The 20,735-nt window shown below is 35.0% G+C and overlaps 1 protein-coding gene across 6 annotated transcripts in view; it reads left to right on the forward strand.

The window, feature by feature from the left end:
• CFAP47 (cilia and flagella associated protein 47) overlaps positions 1–20,735 on the forward strand; it is a 492,283-nt gene that overhangs the window by 200,581 nt on the left and 270,967 nt on the right. For all 6 annotated transcript variants that reach the window (XM_041740236.1, XM_041740239.1, XM_041740237.1 and 3 more), the window contains 3 exons: positions 1,301–1,493; positions 18,723–18,820; positions 19,797–19,913. In XM_041740236.1, coding sequence (XP_041596170.1) covers positions 1,301–1,493; positions 18,723–18,820; positions 19,797–19,913 — 408 coding nt within the window. The remainder of the gene's footprint in view (positions 1–1,300; positions 1,494–18,722; positions 18,821–19,796; positions 19,914–20,735) is intronic.

The following is a 20,735-nucleotide window of genomic DNA, read 5'->3' on the forward strand; positions in this document are numbered from 1 at the left end:
TGGTCTGACATTTTCTAATTCCCCTACTTAAATTAATTGTGCCTTTTTGGGCTACATTTTGAGTTAAGATTTACTAGAATAATTTATACACAGTTTAGAACATTCTGTGAAATTGTAACAGATTAGCAAAATTAAAGTTTCACCTCATGTCTTGATCTATTTGGTATTCAGTTTTTTGATGGGGAAGTACTTGACATTTTCTCATTACTATTCCATTTATTCATTATGAGACCAATCATTACTTCTAAAATATTATTTTCTTTAAACATAGTCCAAAAATATAAGAGTCATTTCCTGGTAGAACAACAGCTTGAATTTTAGATGAGGCAGAAACACTGACAAATGGAGACATGGTATGACCTTGTTCTTGGGAACTCTGGAAAAGGAATTAGCTTTAATAGCATGTTTTATTTTTTTTTTTTAATAGCATGTTTTATTTTTTTTTTTTAATAGCATGTTTTAAATTGTTGTTCTACCTCTTACGCTCTACCTTTTAAAATATTTTGAAAATCCACCATTTCGGATTAAGTATCTTTCTAAATATACTTGAGCTAGGGATTGCATTGTTTCACTGTCATGTTCCTATTTCCAAGCACAGTAACTGGCTTCATATCATGCACTCAGTACGTCATAATTGAATGAAAGAATAGATGTAGACCTTCTGACCTCTTAGCTAGAATGCAATTTATGTTTGAAACATTCATATTGCCTCAGTATCCTGTGCAGTAGTTACCACAGGACTCTCTACAGGCCTATTTCTTCTCTAAATGGGGCTCAGACAATTGAATTATTTTTTAGCTTTTAATAGTTTGTGTCTTTATTCTCTTGTCATATGTCTATTCTCTTTCGCTTTTCATCACTGTCCTATTTTTTCCTATTGTCATTTGTTGTAGCCTAAAAGACTAGATATCCAACTTACAAAACTTTTCTATAAAAAAAACCAAATAGGCACTGACTTAAAGTGCACAAACAGGTTTTTATGAACTAAGTGGGAGAAAGTAAGCTTACAGACTCTGAGACTTCACAGATTGTAGCTCAGATTGTTTACATATGCATTATGTACTTGCTGGCCCACCTCCACGAGGATTTCAAACATAGCTGAGATTTGGATAGGTGAGTTGTTATTGCATGTGTCCTGACTTTCATCTTTTTTATAGGGGGTCTTCTGATTTATTTTGCTTTTATATTGGATGTAATTAACCAGAAAATATTGATGACTTGCTTTATTTAGTCTTCAAATACTAATTTTTAATTTTGCCATTCAGGTCTAGTAAGGGTTCTCCCTTTTTCTCAATTTCAGGTTCTGGTACTATCCCGGGTTGTACCACACTGCAGCAATAATCTGCCCCCAATACCTGTGCAAAATTCTCCAAAAGTCAATCCTTGTTTTTCATCCAGCAACATATATTCTAATCCTGAAAGGATTCTACTTAATTGGATGAACACAAATTATGAGAATGCCCGACATATTATATGGAAAAACTGTCACAAAGGTGAGAATTTTTTTCTTTAAATAAATTATTACCAATTTTGGGGTGACAATGTAGAATTGGACTCAGAACCCATGGATTCTAGGCCTTACTTTTTTCTGCAAACGGGATCTCTTAACATCTTCAAGATCAGTTTCTTTACATGTAGATGGAAATAATAAAAGATGCTTCTTTAATATATTTTGAAGAATAAATGATAAAAATTATGTAGAGATGCTCTACAAAAGATAGCCTTCATATCATTGTTGACATTTTCAGCTCTTTAAAGTATTAAATTTAGGTGACAGTGCTCAAACCTTGTATGTCCTCAGTTGATATCAAGTGAAATTTGACCAGAAAACGTCTTACATGTCATTGTGACAGTCATGTTGGAGATCACTGAGTGCAATAATGCTTCATGAATTTGAGGGGAGGTTGGTCATATTAGGTCCAAATATTGAGATAAGTGGGTGTTCCTAGAGAGACCCATTCAGTGTTTGGGTGGCCACTGCCTCGTTCTTTCCTTGTGGAATGAGGCTCTATAAATTTCCACCCTAAGATCTTTCAGGATTTTTTTTTTCTTTTTTAAGTTCCAATTTTCTGTGTAGTATATTTTTTCCCTCCATCATAACCACTGATTATAGTGAAGTGGATGACAGTGTGCATATTGGTTGTTTCTATGGCTTAAATTCAGTCCCCCTCTTCCAAGTACATACAAACCTCTTATGTTCAGAAGGGGTTGTGTTTAAGTCATTAAATTTATTTTTTATACTAAACCCTCAGAGTTTAAACTTTAGAAGTAAGAGGATTTAAGAGTGTGATTTAAAATGAGACTTTCAATTACAATTGCTCTCAACTTGAAGGCATTACTTCAGCAAACATAGTGACATCAAAATTGAAACAGATATGTTGATATATTGGTATTAGGCAATAATAAACATAGAATATTTTAGTACCTTCTAATTGATGTGCTGATAATATCCAAATAATTTGACTTGAATCTCTGAATAACATTCATATTTTATAAAACTGTATTTGGCTTTTTTAAAAATATAAAAAACAAAGTTCAAATCATTAGTTAGATTACTGTGGTGTAAAACTTAACCAAAGTACTATAAAATATATATATATATACCAGAAATTAGTATATTCATTTGTTGTAAAGTAATATGGTTCTATTTTTACCAACAAAATGGTCTATGCAAGTTAGTTTCAAATAGTTTGCTGCATTTTTTAGAATAATACATTACAGGCACTAGCCCTCTTTTCTTATTTAAAAGAAATACTGGATTTTCCAGCAGCCCAGGTAGCTCAGCAGTTTAGCACTGTCTTCAGCCCAGGGGGTGATCCTGGAGACTTGGGATCGAGTCCCGCATTGGGCTTCCTGCATGGAACCTGCTTCTCCCTCTGCCTGTGTGTCTCTGCCTCTGTGTGTGTGTGTGTGTGTGTGTGTGTGTGTGTGTGTGTTATGAGTAAATAAACAAAATCTTTAAAAAATATACTGAATTTTATGCCTTTACAAAGCCTTTGCATTTTTCTCTGCTTCCTTCTGCTTGGACTATTATTTTCCTGTTTGTCTTCATGATTCCGTTTCTCACTTCATTCAAGTCCCTGCTCAAATATCACTTTATCTGAGAAGCTTTCCCATTACCCTCTCTAAAATAGCATAGACTTCCATCTTTCTCTTTCTTGCTCTGTTCTTCTCAATAGCATTTTCCCAAAATTATATATACAAAATGAAGAGTCTGTTTTCTCCAGTAGAATGTGAACTTCTTAACAGGAACAGTTTTGTCTATTTTGTTGTTCACTGGTATGTGAACATGTGGAGGGTAGGGCTGCACCTGGAACCTTTAGATTGAGAAACTCTTGAGAGAGATGCCTGGGTGGCTCAGCGGTTGAGCATATCTGTCTTTGGCTCAGGGCATGATCCTGGCTTTCCAGGATCGAGTCCTGAGTCCTGCCTCGGGCTCCCTGGGAAGAGCCTGCTTCTGTCTCTGTCTCTCTCTTTGTCTCTCATGAATAAATAAATAAAATCTTAACAAAAGAAAAAGAGAGAGAAACTCTTGAGAAAGAGGCCCAGCAATCTGTGTTTTATTAGTGTGATTCTGATGCACACTAAAGTATGAAACAGTTAAGCTATAGTGTCACAAAAAGTGGTTTCCTTAGTGCTTTTAAATAGTTCACAGGATGGTATTTATTTACAATTGTATCTCTTAAAAACCTTTCCTTTAAATAATAATTCCTGTAACATAATAGTAACTGAAAATTTCCCCAAATTAATCAAGCCACAGATCCAGAAAGATCAGGAAATAACCAAGCAGGATAGATGCTTAAAAAACAAAACAAAACAAAACAAAAAACCCTTTATAGCTAGGAATACTACATTCAAATTGCAGAAAATCAAATATAAAGAAAGAATCTTGAAAGAAACCAGATGGGGAACAACGCCTTATGTATAGAGGAACTGAGGTAAGAATTACATTGAACTCAGAAATCATGCAGTCAGGAAGAGAGTAGAGTATTTAAAGTGTTAAGAGGAAAAAAAAAAATCCTAACCTAGAATGCTGTACCCTGTAAAATTCTCTTTTGATAATGAAGGAGAAAACATTGCAAAAAATAGACCAGTGGACCTTGCTTATAAATTTTGGGGGTAAACTGATCAGTTGGCAGCTTTCAGAGTCATCTTTATGGATAGTCTGTCCTTGATCAGCATGATGGGGCAACAAATAAATAATTTTTTAGTTGTTTATGGCTTTCCCAGAAACTCTTGAGAGTTGGGCAGTGGCTTCCATGTTACATATCTGCTGAGGTCTCTATCAGCACCTCCACCTCAGTCAAGACAAGTCTGACATATTTTCTCATTAGAATTTCTTTGTAATGATGTAGGAACAAGGAAGGATGTGATAAGTGAGGGAGCTTTCCTTGTCAAGGAGAGTATGGAGTGGTAAAGTTGGAATCAGTTGGTTCAGAAGACTGGCCATCCAGGGCTTTGAATATCAGGACAATGTCTTAGGACTTCATTCTGTTGGCCTTGGAGAGTCATGGGGAGATGGCCAAGGCAGCGACTGCTATGATAAAATGGGTATTTGGTCTGGTGGCCACAGCAAGCCCATGGATCGAAGTACACTGAGGTCACATGCTTTTGTTCAGCACATTCTGAATTTAGTGCTGAGAGGACACTGAGATTTCCTAACCCTGGACTTTCTATAAATTTGTTCAAGAGTATGTGGTGCTGGGAAGTCCAAGTTTGGGAGTTTCCTTTCATAGCTATAGATAGTTGCTCAGAGGCACTGTTAAAAAGCAAACAAACCAAAACACGAATAAAAAGAGTTACCCAAAAAAAAAAAAAAAAGAGTTACCCATCCTATGTCTGAAAATTCATAACATGGTGATTTGTTCTAAGAGTTGTGAAAGTCCAACAGCATTTTCCATGTAATAAGTGAACACTTGTTTTGTATAAGTAGGGGACCTTTTTAGGGCTTGCCAGGGAGTATATTTGCCCTTATACCACTTATCCTCTTGTTCCCGCTAGCTCTTTGTATTGTATGTCCTTAAGCTCTTTATCATTAACACAAGTGTTTTTCACTGATGAACCTTTTTTTTTCAACTTTGTGACAACTTCTTCTGCAGTAGATCATGCCTGTGATAAAATATCCTGTTTGTTATTCTTTTGGACCCTTTTCTTTAATTGCTATATTTGATTGCTAATGGAAATTTTATCATCCTATAATTACCTGGTGATTTTGAGAACCACAACAGACCATTTTTGTAATATAGAGTTTAATTTCGGAGAGGACTAAGTACTTTCATTTGACTGTGCTTTTAACAAAAATCCCAAAATTGGAGCATTTTGAACTGTCTGTTCAAAGGAGCTTTATTCTACAAAATACTATTATTTAACTGATGCTTATTTTAACATTTTTTTCATGAAGTAACAATTGTAGTTCTTATGAATGGAAAATAGTTTTTATTCTATTTTTTCTTGTGAAGCAGTCATAAATATATTTTATCTTTTCTTTTATATACTATCTAAAGGTATCCTTGATTTCATTTATCATGGGCTGGTTTGTTAAAGTAAACAATATTCAGCACCTGGGTAGCTCAGCAGTTAAGTGTCTGCCTTTGGCTCAGGTCATGATCCCAGAGTCCTGGGATTGAGTCCCACATCAGGCTTCCTGCGCGGAGCCTGTTTCTGCCTTTGCCTATGTCTCCGCCCCTGTCTCTCTGGGTCTCTCATGAATAAATAAATAAAATCTTTAAAAAAAAAACAATATTCAAAAAAAAAACAATATTCAGTACACATTTGGGAAACTGTACTGGCCTTTTAATGGTATCTATTCTTAAAACTAATGTAGTATTGAGGTCTTAAATATGTATATGTTGGTTGTTTCAAATGTGTCTAATTTTCAACTTTATTAAACCAGAAAATAGTCATTATTTACAAAGAGTTTTATATTTTTTCCAGAAGTTCCAAATTATCCCTTTAATGCTTAGCGTTAAATATTTATTGTCAATGATGCAAGATTAAGATGCACATAGATGATAGAAATGGTATAATTTGATATTTTAATGTTACATTTAGAATGTTTTATATTGGGAATGTGACTGTCAGTCAATATGTAGAAGTCATGATTAGTGTGAAACTCAACACTAAATTCAGAGAAATGCCAAGCAGTCAAACAAATATGAGAACAGAAAGTTAAGCCATTTCCAGTGGATTAGCATGTGGTTTAATAAATCAGGGCAAACCAAGTCAATATCCATGTGTCCTGGAAAATGAAGGATGTAAAAATTCATCCACAACCAGACCACATTCTGTCTTTCATGTTCATACCTACTCAATGTCAATGCTTTGAGCCAGAGACCACTGGGAACACATGGATAGTTGAAGGAATTCTTTTCAATGCTCATTGCAATGAGGCAGACCATACATTATGGAGAATCATGGAGTGTCTCGCAGTAAAAGATAATATGGAAGACAGGATTTGTGCATTGCCTAGGTAAATTGGGGACAGGTTCAAGGAAAAAAGGATTTACCTTAATTGTATGCTATCAGGGGCAGTGGTAATTCTATCAGTAACTTAATAAATCTTATCTCGAGGAAAGAAGACTATAATTGAGGTCAACTCTTTAATTGGTAGAAAAGCAATGACCACTTTTATTAGTCAGGAGAGAGGGATGTTTGGTATTGTCAACCTTAAAAATAATTATTTTATTAAGGCAATGAATTTATTTGAGAATAGCAGAGGAATGGCAATTCTGGACAAGCAGACTATGGCAAACCATAGGAAGTATGAAGAGACAAGGGGAAAAGGGGAAGATCAATTTTTATTAGGTTTAGGAGGAAATTGGGGAGGGTTGTTTTGAACAGAAGTTCACTGGAGAGGAACAAGAGTTTGAGGATGTGGTGGTTTTTCATTGGTTACAGATGCATTATTGCTGGGGCAGGGAAGGGTCTTCTTTTTCTTAAGAGCAAGAGATAAAATACTTCCCTTTTCCTGCTTGTTATGCAGGCTGCGGTGACTGGTACTACTTTGATTCCCCCTTCAGGGCTTCCCTAACTCAATTTTTTTTTTAATTTTTATTTATTTATGATAGTCACACAGAGAGAGAGAGACAGAGACACAGGCAGAGGGAGAAGCAGGCTCCATGCACCGGGAGCCCAATGTGGGATTTGATCCCGGGTCTCCAGGATCGCGCCCTGGGCCAAAGGCAGGCGCTAAACCGCTGCGCCACCCAGGGATCCCCCTAACTCAATTTTAAATGAGATTTCCATTACTCATTTTCACAATATTTTGTAGTATGCTGATTAAAGAACTAAGAATTTTACATATAATGGTTTATTTAATCCTCAGAATAAGCAACACGATCAAGTAACTATTGCTATTATTAACAGGAAAACTAAGGCAGAGAGGTTAATTTATTTTCCTAGGAAAGTGTGTGACTGGGCTTTGAATCCAAGCAGTTTGACCTCCAAGGCTCATGTTAAGTATCATTGTGTGATGCCACTCCTTCAAACTGTTAATTCTTCTTTAGCTTAGATCTGTGCAATTCTTGCAAATTCTTTCCTAATGTCCAGAGAGATATCTCATTTCCCTTTTCATCCACCAAGAGTGAGTTTTCAAATCTGGATGCCCTTTTGCAATCACCTGGGAAATTAAAAAAATGAAAATGGATGCCCCACTCCAGGCCAACTGAAACTGAATCTGTGGGGGTGTTGCCTGCACATCTGCAGCTTTTAAAAGCTTTCTAGGTGGCTCTGGTGTACAGTGAAGGTTAAAAACTCTAATATGTGCAAATTTAAAAATAGGGAATAAGATTAAATAGTGCAGAGGTACCTAATAACATAAATCTTCGTTCACCACAAGAAATATATTTTCCAAAATATGTCTCAAATTTAAAAGAAGAAACTTATAAATAACATTATGAATTCTGAGGGTTTTTTGGTTCTGTTTCGTTGCTAGCCATTATGATTTTACATAGCAACGGTAACCATTGCTGTGACAGGTAAGTTAATTCTTGCTCTCATTTCTTCTCACCTTTCTGCCCAAGTGTATCATCTCGTTACATTCGTTATGCCTATATTGTCAGTATTTATAACCACTTCTATTCTATTCTGTCGATAGTCCATTAGGTGTCATTTTACCTGGATTCTCCATTTTTATTTATTTTTTTGGATTCAGTTATTGGGTGGCTGGCTTTCATAATTGTTTTGCTTTTCTTTTTCTTTTTTTTTTTTTTAAGATTTTATGTATTTATTCATGAGAGACACACATAGAGAGAGAGAGAGAGAGAGAGAGAGAGGCAGAGACACAGGCAGAGGGAGAAGCAGGCTCCATGCAGGGAACCCGACGTGGGACTTAGTCCTGGGTCTCCTGGATCAGGCGGAAGGTGGCGCTAAACCGCGGAGCCACCCGGGCTGCCCTTGTTTTGTTTTTCTAAGAAAACCCTTTCCAGGGTCTCTGAGTTCTGTTTGTAAATATCTTTTAAAAAAAAAAAAATGTATGATTGCATCTTGACTAGGAATAATATTTGAGTCACCCTTTATTTTTCTCCAGACTCCATGTAGGGCGTCCTATTGTGTTATGTCTATAAAATAGCTTGGCAGATTGGAGATCAGGCTGATGACTTCTCCCCTATAAGTGATTTGCTTTGTTTGACTCTAAACTTATTTATATTCACAAAGTGGGTGGTGTGTACAAGAGTATGAAACCTGTTCTAAACATTTATTTTGTAAATTTGGCATAGGAAGTATTTACTGTATTCCTGTTGAGGTGAAAGATATTGGTTGAAACTGAGTCATGAAGAGGATTTTTCTTTCTTCTTTTTAAAGAAAAGGGTGGACTTGATATTTGTAAGACACTACAGGATATGAGTTGTTTTGTTTTGTTTTTAAAGAAAAGGGTGGAAAAAAAAAGGGTGAAATGAGGCTTTTTCTAACCTTTTATTAACATGGATGATCTTACACCTGACCTTTTTCATGCTTAAGCAAAATACATTCAACATTTCATCATTAATTGTGATATTTACTGTACAATTACTTTGTAGATTGTGTTCTAGAATTTATATCCTTTCAATTTTCCAGGAATTTTTATAATGAATACTATTTAATTATATATATTATATACAGTTGACCCTTGAACAACATGGTTTTGAACTGTGCAAGTCCACTCATGTGTGGATTTTTTTTTTAATGATACAGGACTGTAAGTATATTTTTTCTTCCTTGTGATTTCTTTTTTTAAAAAGAGGATTTTATTTATTTTATTTTATTTATTTATTTTATTTATTTATTTATTTATTTATTTAACAGAGACAGAGCATGCACACAAGCAGGGGGAGTGGCAAGCAGAGGGAGAGGGAGAAGCAGGCAGAGCAGAGCCTGATGTGGGACTTGATCCCAAGACCTTGGGATCATGATCTGAGCCGAAGGCAGATGTTTACCCAACTGAGCTACCCAGGTGTCCCCTTCCTTGTGATTTTCTTAATAACATTTTGTTTTCTCTAGCTTATTTTACTGTAAGAATACAATATATAATACATAGACAAAATATGTGTTAATTGACTTGCTTATGTTTTCACTAAGGCTTCTGGTCAACAGTAGGCTATTAGTAAAGTTTTGGAGGAGTCAAAAGTTATATACAATTTTTTCACTGTGCAGGAGATGGTACCCCAAACCCTACATTGTTCAAAGGTCAACTGTATATGCATGTATCTCTCTTTCTATTTATCTCTATCTCTCTCCATATGTCATACTTACAATATATTAAAGTGATTATTAAATGTAAACTAACCTTGCATTCCTGGCACAAAATTTAATTTTGCCGTGGTAGCTGATCTTTTTTCTAATATCTTTCTAGAATAGTTTAGTAATATTTTAGTTTTTTGCTTTAGTTTACATGAGTGATGATTTGTAATTATTCTCTGTACTTTTTAGGGGTTTTGTTTTGTTTTGTTTTGTAAATCTCAACAATTGTAGTATATTCCCTCTTTGTGGGCTTTGAGAGAATTTCTAGAAAAGTGAAATTGCTTGTTTCTTAAATTCTGTAGAATTTACTGGTAAGATTATCTGGACCTATTATTTCTTTTTTTTTTTTTAATTTTTTATTTATTTATGATAGTCACAGAGAGAGAGAGAGAGAGGCAGAGACACAGGCGGAGGGAGAAGTAGGCTCCATGCACCGGGAGCCTGATGTGGGATTTGATCCCGGGTCTCCAGGATCGCGCCCTGGGCCAAAGGCAGGCGCCAAACCGCTGCGCCACCCAGGGATCCCCTATTATTTCTTTATACTTCTTGTTTTTTTAATCAATCTTTGTCCATAGTAATTATCATCTTAGTACACAAGATTCTTTATTTTTTTCTAGTTTAATGATGCACTTAATGTGGAAGTTCTACCAAATCTTATATACATTACCTCAATCTCATGTGGCTGATCTTCTAATTATTATATTTGGCAGGTCTTATAATTATTTAGAGCTCACATATCTTCATGATTCAATTACCTTTAGAAACAAGATGGTTTCTGCATTAAAGTATATATTACTTTGCATTTCTAAAGTGCTTTAAAATAATTAAAAATGTACTGTTATCTGTTCTGAATGTAGGCACAAAAATCCTCAAAAATACTAGCAAACAGAATCCAGAAACATTTTAAAAGGATTAAACAAAATTACTACATGAGATTTATCCCCAGAGTGCAAGATTGATTTACATAGGAATTCTGAGGTACCTGGATGGCTCACTCTGTTAAGCCTCCAACTCTTGGCTTTGTCTCAGGTCATGATCTCGGGTTTGTGAGATTAAGCCTTGCATTGGGCTCCATGTTCATTGGGGAGTCTGCTGGAGATTCTCTCCCTCTCCCTCTGCCCATTACCCTGCTCTCTCTCCCTCTCTCTCTAAAATAAATACATCTCTAAAAAGGAATAGAATTCTAATCAATGCAAAACTCCATATTAATAGAATATTAAGGGAAGTAAAAGAGACCATTCCAAAGGACACAACAACAATGAAAACACATATCTAGCAAGAGACTTATACCAAGAATATATAAAAACACAGCACAATAATAAAACAACAAATAACCAAATTAAAAAGAAAAAACAGGGGGCATCCCAGGTGGCTCAGCGGTTTAGCACCGCCTTTAGCCCAGGGCGTGATCCTGGAGACCCAGGATCAAGTCCCACATCGGGCTCCCTGCATGGAGCCTACTTCTCCCTCTGCTTGTGTCTCTGCCTCTCTGTCTCTCTGTGTCTCTCTGTGTCTCTCATGGGTAAATAAATAAAATCTTAAAAAAAAAAAAGAAGAAGAAAAGGAGATAAGCAAATGGTCAATGAGCACATGAAGAGACTCAGTATAATACTAGTCATTAGGGAAATGCAAACCAAAAGCACAGTGTCCTAGCACTTGACACCAACTTGGATGACTAAAATTTTAAAAAAAGGGAAAAGAAAAACTATGACAAGTATTGGGGAAGATTTATGGAAATTGGAACCTTGCACATTCCTAGAGAAATTGTAATTGATGCAACCACTTTGGAAAACAGTTTAATGTTAAAGAGTTTAACATTTCTCAAAATGGTAAAAAAAAAAATAGATTAACTATTTGTCTATGAGAACAGAGAATACTATGATTCAGCAATTCAATTCATTGGTTTATACTCAAAATGTTTGAAAATACATATATTCTCACAAAAATTCTTAAATAAATATTAATAGCCAAAGTGTTGAAGCAGCCCAAATGCCAATAAACTGATGAATAGATAAACACAATGTGGTATATATATATATATATATAGTCATAAAATGGAATGTTACTAAGCTATGAAAAGAAACAAAGCACTGACACATGCTAAGGCATGGATGAACCTTGAAAACATTATGCTAAGTAAAAGAAGCCATAACACAAAAGGACACATATCTTGATTCCATTTCTCTGATGTGTTTAGAATAAGCAAATCCATAGTGATTGAAAGTAGGTTTGTTTTTTTCCAGTGAGTGAGAGAAGAGAGAAATGGGGAATGATAGCTAATGAGTATGAGGCTTCTTTATGTGTTGATGAAATTATGCTAAAATTAAATAGTGGTGATGATCTCACAGCTCTATAAATATATTAAGTAATTTAATGAATTGGACAGTTGAATTGGATAAAATTTATGTTATATGAGTTATATATCAATAAAGCTGTTCTAAAAATGTACTGTTTTAATCACCTAAAATGTAATTTAAATAATTTTTTTTTAAGATTTTATTTATTTGTTTGAGAGAGAGAGCTCATAAGCAGGGAAAAAGAGCAGTGGGAGAAGCAAACTTCCTGCTGAGCAGAGAGCCTCATGCAGGATTTGATCTAAGGACTCTAGGATCATGACCTTAACTGAAGGCAGATTCTTAACTAACTGAGCCACCCAAGTGCCCAATTTAAATAATTATTATGCTATTCATAAACATAATATGTGCACTTATTGCTTTAATGCATAAAATGATTCAGTTTTATGTTTAGTAGTTATATCTCTAATTCATAACACTAGGAGTATTTTAATATTTCTGAATATTTGAAGTAATGTAATGTATAAACAGGTAAAATACAACTTCCAAATTAAAATTTAAAATAAAAAAATGATTTTGCTAAACTTTTTATATTTCAGTAGGTTTTAAGTGGGACCTGAAATCCTGCATTCATAACAAACTTCTAGTTGATAAAGGTGCTGCTGATTCACATAGCACACTTTGGGTAGCAAAATCTTGGAGTATACAAAAGAGAGTAGCCTAGATCAAAGGAATTAACAAAAAAGCAGAGAAAATCCTTGATATACCTAAGGTTGTGGTAAACTGGTGGAGGCTTGTAAGCAGCCTTCTTGTGAATGATAGGCTATAGGTGTGGGATCAGACCAGAGAAGTGTGGTTTTTACTTCTCAACACTGTTTTGGAGGATTATTGCCATTCTCTTTGCACAGAGAGCCATGTTTGAACAGCAACAATTCATGCCAACTGCTGTTTAAGAAATAACATAGCAGCTCCAAAGTTGTAGTGGACTGAACACCAATAGGTGCCACTGGTTTTGCACTCAGGGAGATAGAGGACTGGAAAGATCTTTAGCTACCACCCTTAAAATTACAACAAAAACATATACAAAACAACAGCAAATACCATTTAAATAGCAAATCCCCAAATGCATTAAGCTCTCCTGAGAAGCTAAGGCTGTAGGACAACAAAGTACCCTGAAGTCCAAGAAGGATGAGGTGTTTACAGGAAGAAATTAGATGATAGTAATTATCTACTTGTGGTAGAGACAGCTGGAGACTGATAAGAAGAGTTGAGTTAGGTGGCTGGTGAATTGGTAGAGACCAAGTATACACTAGTGAGAGAGCGTGAAGTCCTAGGGGCCTCAGCAATAGAGAAAGTCTGCATGTCTTACAGAGTTTTACCCCACAAACCTCTCTGGTTGCTCACAGACATGACTGAGGAGTGAGTCTGGAGAATGTGTTCCTCATAGTGTAGACCTGGGGGGAGGGGCAAGCAACTTGTCCAACTTCTCTATTCCCTATAGAACAAAAAACGTTAATAAATAGGAAGAAGGACCACACATACAGTCATCTTCAGGGCCGTGATGAAAACTCATTGCAGCTATAAAAAGAAACTGAATAATAATAATTACAACAACAAATCACCTCTACCCTTGAGAAAGGCGCTGGAATTCAATATGACAGTCATGTAGAAAATCCCAAAGCATCTACAAAATCATCCTAGAATTAGTATAGAGTTTGTTATGGTTGTAGTTTGATATAAATCAGTATATAAAAATATTGTTTCCATATAGTGGCAGTAAACAATTGGAATTTGCAATAATAAAATATATATATGTATATATATATATAATTATACATGTTATTTACCAAAGCAATATAGAATAAAATGCTTAAGTATGAACCCAACAAAATATGCACAGGATATATGTACTAAGCATTATGAAACAAGAAAGAAATCAAAGAGAACTAAATAAATAGAGAAATATACCATGCACATGGGGGTGGAAGACAAATAGTAAGATATTTTATTGTCAAATTGATCTATAGATTCAATATAACCCTAGTGAAAAATCCTACTTCCCTTTTTTTTGTAGATATCAATTAGTTGACTCTACAGTGCAAATGGAAATGTTGGGGGTGATGAAACTTTTCTGTAATGGAAATATGATAAATACATGACAATATGTCTCTCAAAATCCTAGAAATTTACAACACAAAGAAAGAATGCTAGTACATGTGTTTTTTTTTAATCAGCCAAAACATGGAAGTAATTCAGGATGAAATGTAGACTATAACAAGTGAATCTAACTGCACTGCAAATGTTTGACAACCTCACTGAGTATAATGGACAAGAAAGGTTCTGACTAAATTATCTTGTGAAAACAATCATGACTGAACACTGTAGAACTAAAGACTAAAGGATGGTGCATGCACATGTTACTTTAGTTTCTTGTAGGGGTTTGGGGTAGCAATTTTGAAATTGCTTTATATGTATACTAGGGTTGAACAAATAAGTAAATATGTTTTTGGTAATGAGAGCCAGGCTTTTCAGTATTGAAGAAGCGAGTTAGAAATAAGGAAAGGTAGAAGGTCATGATGAGTCCTGTGGTGCTGTATTGCAGTTGGTGGAGTTGGAAGTAACAGCGTAACAGTTATTGTTATATTGTAATCTATCTATTAGCTTTCAGTTAGGAGATTTTTCATTACTTGTTTTCTTGTTACAGATGTGACCTATCCTCAACAAGATGTTGAACATTTTTAGGGGAATTTCTGTCTCTTTAATAATACAAAATGATATTGGGATGTTTAGAGATCATTGTCTATATCAAATACTGTCCGGTTCACAATTAACTTGAAAGACTAGTAAATTGCCTTTTTCAGATTAAAGTTAGATTTGCTTACAGTTCTTAGAAAAATGTGAGACCCTTTGCTTTTATTAAAAGCCATAGGTGGCACATAAACGTTAAGAGAAGCACTTTTAGGTTATAAACATCCAGCCTGCCAGAAATGTGCATTTTAAACTCATTACTTTGATTGCATCACATTATATATCAGATATAGTTATTTATAAGTCTTTGTCAGCAAAAAAAATACTTTGAAATATATAGTTCTTTGCTATGCATTAGCTGAAAATTTCTATTGATCTTTGTTTGCTAGACTGTTTCTGCAATATCGTGCTATAGAAATCCTACAGAATTGTTCAATGTTGTAGTATCTCAGATGAAAAAATACCAGGTACTATTTTTGTGAAGTATCAAGAACATCAGTGGTTCCAGAGAAATTAGTCTTCCAGTACCAGATGTAAAGCAATCTTTTTTTTCTTGTTTTAGAGAGAGAGAGCATGTGAGTGCATGCAAGAGGGAGGTGGAGGGTGGGGGGTAGGAGTAAGGGCAGAGGGAGATGGAGAGAAAATCTCTCAAGCAGGCTCCACACCCAGCATGGAGCCTGACACAGGTCTCAATCTCACAACCCTGAGCCTAAATCAACAGTTGCATGCTTAATCAACTGAGTCAACCAGACACCCCAGATGTACAGTAATCTTGATTTGTGAAGTTAATATACATATCATGAAGATCTCCTGTCGTAGTTTCTTATTCACAGAAAATGAGAAACAAAGAATTTGCAAGGACTTAGGAAGATAGCCGATTTTTCCCCTTGTTTTCAGACAAGACGTCATCTCAAACCTATAAGAATCTAGGTCCTTTTGGAAACTTTTTTGTTTGTTTTTTTGGTTTTGGCTTTGATTTCTTTTTAAGTTTTTATTTTAATTCCAGTTGCTTAACGTACAGTGTTATGCTAGTTTTAAGTGTACAACATAGAAATTCAATAACTCCGTGTATCACCCAGTGCTCATCACAAGTGTACTACTTTTTAATCCTCATCATATGTATCTCCCTAACCCCTGCCATGCCCCTGCCACCACCAGTTTGTTTTCTATGATCAAGGATCTGCCTATTGGTTTGTCTCTCTCTTTTTTACCTTTGCTCATTTTTTTTTTGTTTCTCATATACCAGACAATAGTGAAATTATAAGGCACCTATCCCTCTTTAACCGACCTATTTCTCTCAGCATTATACTCTCCAGCTCCGTCCACATTGTTGCAAATGACAAGATTTCATTCTTTTTCATGGCTGAATAAAATTCCATTGTATGTATATACCACATCGTCTTCATCCATTCATCAACTGATGGACACTTGGGCTGCTTCCACATTTTGGATATTGCAAATAATGCTGCTATTTACATGGAAAGATGTCTATTCATGTCTTCTGCCCATCTTTTCATTGAATTATTTGTTTTGGGTATTGAGTTATATAAGTTCTTTATACATTTTGAATACTAACCCTATATCAGATATGTCATTTGATAGTATCTTCTCCCATGCAGTAGGTTACCCTTTAGTTTTGTTGATTGTTTCCTTTGCTGTGTAGAAAATTTTTATTTTGATGTAGTCCCAATAGTTTATTTTTGCTTTTGTTTCTCTTGCCTCAGGAGACATATCTAGAAAGAAATTTCTATGGCCAATTTCAAAGAGGTTGCTGCCTGTGTTCTAGGATTTTTGTGGTTTTAGGTTTCACATATAGATCTTTAGTTCATTTTGAATTTATTTTTATGTATGGTGTAAGAAAGTGGTCCAGTTTCCTTTGCATGTTGCTGTCCAGTTTTCCAACACCATTTGTTGAAGAGACTGTCCTTTTCCCATTGGATATTCTTCCCATCCTTGTCAAAGATTAACTGGCCAAATAGTTTTGGGTTCATTTCTGAGTTTTCTATTCTGTTCCATTGATCTATGTCTATTTTTGTGCCAGTACCATGCTGTGTGCCACTACTAGCTTTGTAATATAACTTGAAGTTCAGAATTGTGATGCCTCCAGCTTTGCTTTTCTTTTTCAAGCTTACTTTAGCTTTTTGAGGTCTTTTGTGGTTCTACACAGATTTTAGGATTGCTTGTTCTAGCTCTGTGAAAAATGCTATTTGTATTTTGATAAGTATTGCATTAAATGTGTAGATTGCTTTGGGTAGTATAGATGTTTTAACAATATTTGTTCTTTTAATCCATGAGCATGGAATGTCTTTCCATTTCTTTGCATCATCCTCAATTTCTTTCATCAGTGTTTTATAATTTTTAGAGCACAAGCATTTTACCACTTTGGATATGTTTATTCCTGGGTATCTTATTACTTTTGGTGCAATTGTAAATGAGACTGATTCCTTAATTTTTCTTTCTGCTACTTCATTATTAGTTTATAGAAATGCAACTGCTTTCTGTAGATTGATTATGTATCCTGCAACTTTACTGAATTTATTTATCAGTTCTAGCAGATTTTTGGTAGAGTCTTTTGGGTTTTCTATATATAGTATCATGTCATCTGCAAATAGGGAAAGTTTTACTTTTTCTTTATTGATCTCGATGCTTTTTATTTCTTTTTGTTGTTTGATTGCTGTGGCTAGGACTTCCAGCACTATGTTAAATAGAAGCAGTGAGAGTGGATATCCTTATCTTATTCCTCAAGTTGATGGAAAAGGTTTTTTTTCCCCCATTGAGGACCATGTTAGCTGTTGTAGGTTTCTTACATATGGCCTTAATTATGTTGAAGTATGTTCCCTCTAACCTACTTTGTTGAGGATTTTTATCATGAATGGGTATTGTACTCTGTCAAATGCTATGTCTGCATCTATGGAAAGAATCATATGGTTCTTCTCCTTTCAGTTAATGGGATATATCACATTGATTGATTTAAGAATATTGAACCACCCTTGTAACCCAGGAATAAATCCCACTTGATTGTGGTGAATGATTTCTGTAATGTATTATTGGATTTCGTTTGCTAGTATTTTATTGAGGATTTTTGCATCTGTGTTCATCAGAGGTATTGGCCTGTAGTTCTCTTTTTTCACGGTGTCATTTTCTGGTTTTAATATTAGAGTAATGATGGCTTAATAGAATGAATTTGGAAGTTTTCCTTCCTTTTCTATTGCTTGGGATAATTTGAGAAGAATACGTATTAACTCTTCTTTAAATATTTGGTAGAATTCACCTGTGAGGCCATCTGGTCCTGGACTTTAGTTTGTTGGGAGTATTCAAAAATTCTTTGCAGCAATTTCTTTGCTGATGATCAGTCTGTTCAAATTTTCTATTAATTCCTGAATCAGTTTTGGTGATTTATATGTTTCTAGGAATTTATCCATTTCTTCTAGGTTATCCAATTTGTTGGCATATAGTTTTTCATATTCTCTTATTATTGTTTGGAGGTTTAAATTTTGTTTTTTTCCCCAAAATACTACACTTTTTCTTTTCCAAGCAAAGATAAATTTTTTTAAACTATTACTCAAATTCCATAAGACACCCTTTTTCCTTTTTTTTTTTAAATTTTCCCCATTGTCCTTTATTCATCAATCCATTTTCCTTTTGAAGGAATAGAAAATTCCAGATCATTTATTTATTCTTTTGTATGTCACTTTGGGAGAAAACCTATTAAGGATCAGTGATTCCTTGAAAACCAGTGAAATAAAGATAGACATATGTTGTTTTCCTTTGTGTTTGAACTAGGCACTAAAGGTCTCCACAATGGGAATGATTTTGAAAGCATTTTTTTCTATAATGTTTGTCAATTTTAAATACCTTCTGTATCATATAGTGACAAGATCAGAATATATTCAGACAGATACTATAAAGGATCTTTTTAGAAAAGTAAAACTAATGTTACATTTACTCTCTTTTTTGGAACAGGAGTTATTCCATCTGAGAGATGGATAGTAAATTTTGACAGAGACCTTTTAGATGGCCTTGTTTTTGCGACACAGTTGGGAGCCTATTGTCCATTTTTGGTAAGTGTCGGTTTAATGAGGAATGGACTTCTATTATTTGAAAGAAGAACTTGGGACGCCTGGGTATCTCAGCGATTGAGCGTCTGCCTCTGGCTCAGGGCGTGATCCTGGAGTCCCTGGATCGGGTCCCACATCAGGCTTCCTGCCTGGAGCCTGCTTCTCCCTCTGCCTATGTCTCTGCCTCTCTCTCTCTCTCTCTCTCTCTCTGTGTGTGTGTGTGTGTGTGTGTGTGTTTCTCTCATGAATAAATAAATAAAATCTTTAAAAAAAAAAAAGAACTTGGATTTCTCCATGAATCTCTTCTGAGAAAGAAATCTAGAGGACAAAGTGAAAGAAGAAGAAATGGCCAGTTCTCAGGGACTGCTGACATTCAGGGATGTGACCATAGAATTCTCTCAGGAGGAGTGGGGATGCCTGAACCACACTCAGCAGGAATTGTACAGGGATGTGATGTTAGAGAACTACGGATACCTCCTCTTCTTGGGTCTTGTTGTTTGGAAGCCAGATCTGGTCATCTTTTTGGAACAAGAGAAGGAGCTCTGGGATGTGAAGAGAAAGGAGACCGTAGACTTCCACCCAAGAATGTGAACAGAAGTATATTTGGGGTGATCCCAGGAAGCTCAAGGAAGGTATTGAGAGAAGGTAGACAGAAGAGAAGGAAGCCAAGATAGACTCTGTTAGAGTCCGATTCATTTATGAATAAAGAAAATGTGTGTTGTAAAAAAAAAAAAAAAGAACTTAGTAATTACAACTCAAAGTATTTTTTATAAACTGATTCTTTTCAATATTTTAAGTTACACTGGAATCTGAATGGCCAGCATTCCCTTTTTGTTTATTCTGGTATTTTGATTAAAATAATTTACTACTGACAGATGTTAATATTTAAATGATTCTTTGCTGAACTAAAAAAGAACAGTTAAAAAGTGGTCATTTTTATTCTTTTATCACTAAAAGATTTGATTGTTGTCTTTTCCAGATTGAGTCTCATTTAGTAAAAATGTACACACAACCAAAAAGTTCTGAACAATATCTGCACAATTGCCTGATTATTGTGAATGTACTTCGTGAAATTGGCTTTGACATGGACATACAGGTGAGTGCCTATGTATCACATATTCCATACATGTAAATTTCTTTTCATATTTTTCCAGCTTTATTAGATATGATTGGCAAATAAAAATAATGTATATTTAGTTTGTACAATGTGATTTTGTGTGTATACAATATGATGATTTATACGTATATGTGTGTGTGTGTGAGTATGTGTATCTGTTTGTGATGAGAACACTTAAGATCCAACATTTCCTCATTTCCTCCATCCCCCTCCTGTGGCAACTATCTTTCTACTCTCAGATTACATGGGTTTGACTTTTTTAGATTTCACATACAATTGAAATCATAAAATACTTGTCTTAGTGTGCCTGGCTTATTTTGTTTAGCATAATGTCTTTGGTTTCTTCCACATTATCACAAGCAACAAGATTTCATTCTTTTTTATGACTAAATATCCCATTGTGAGTATATACCAAATTTTCTTTACTCATTTATCCACTGACGGAGAGGTTATTCCATATCCTCGATATTGTGAATAATGTTGCAGTTGGACATGGAAGTGTAGATATCTCCGAGATGCTGATTTCATTTCCTTTGGATATGTACCCAGAAATAGGGTTACTGGACTGTATAGTAGTTCTGTTTTTAATATTTTAGAGGAATCCCATACTGTTCCCCATAATGGCTATAACAAGGCACATTTCCACCAACAGCATACAAAAATTCCCCTTACTCTACATCCTTGCCAACACTTTATCTCTCCTCTTTTTGATAGTAGTTATTCTAACAGGTGTGCGGTAATATTTAATTGTGGTTTTGATTTACATTTCCTTCATGCTTAATGATGCTGAACAACTTTTCA

Source organism: Vulpes lagopus, chromosome X (assembly GCF_018345385.1).
Source record: "Vulpes lagopus strain Blue_001 chromosome X, ASM1834538v1, whole genome shotgun sequence".
NCBI lineage: Eukaryota > Metazoa > Chordata > Mammalia > Carnivora > Canidae > Vulpes > Vulpes lagopus.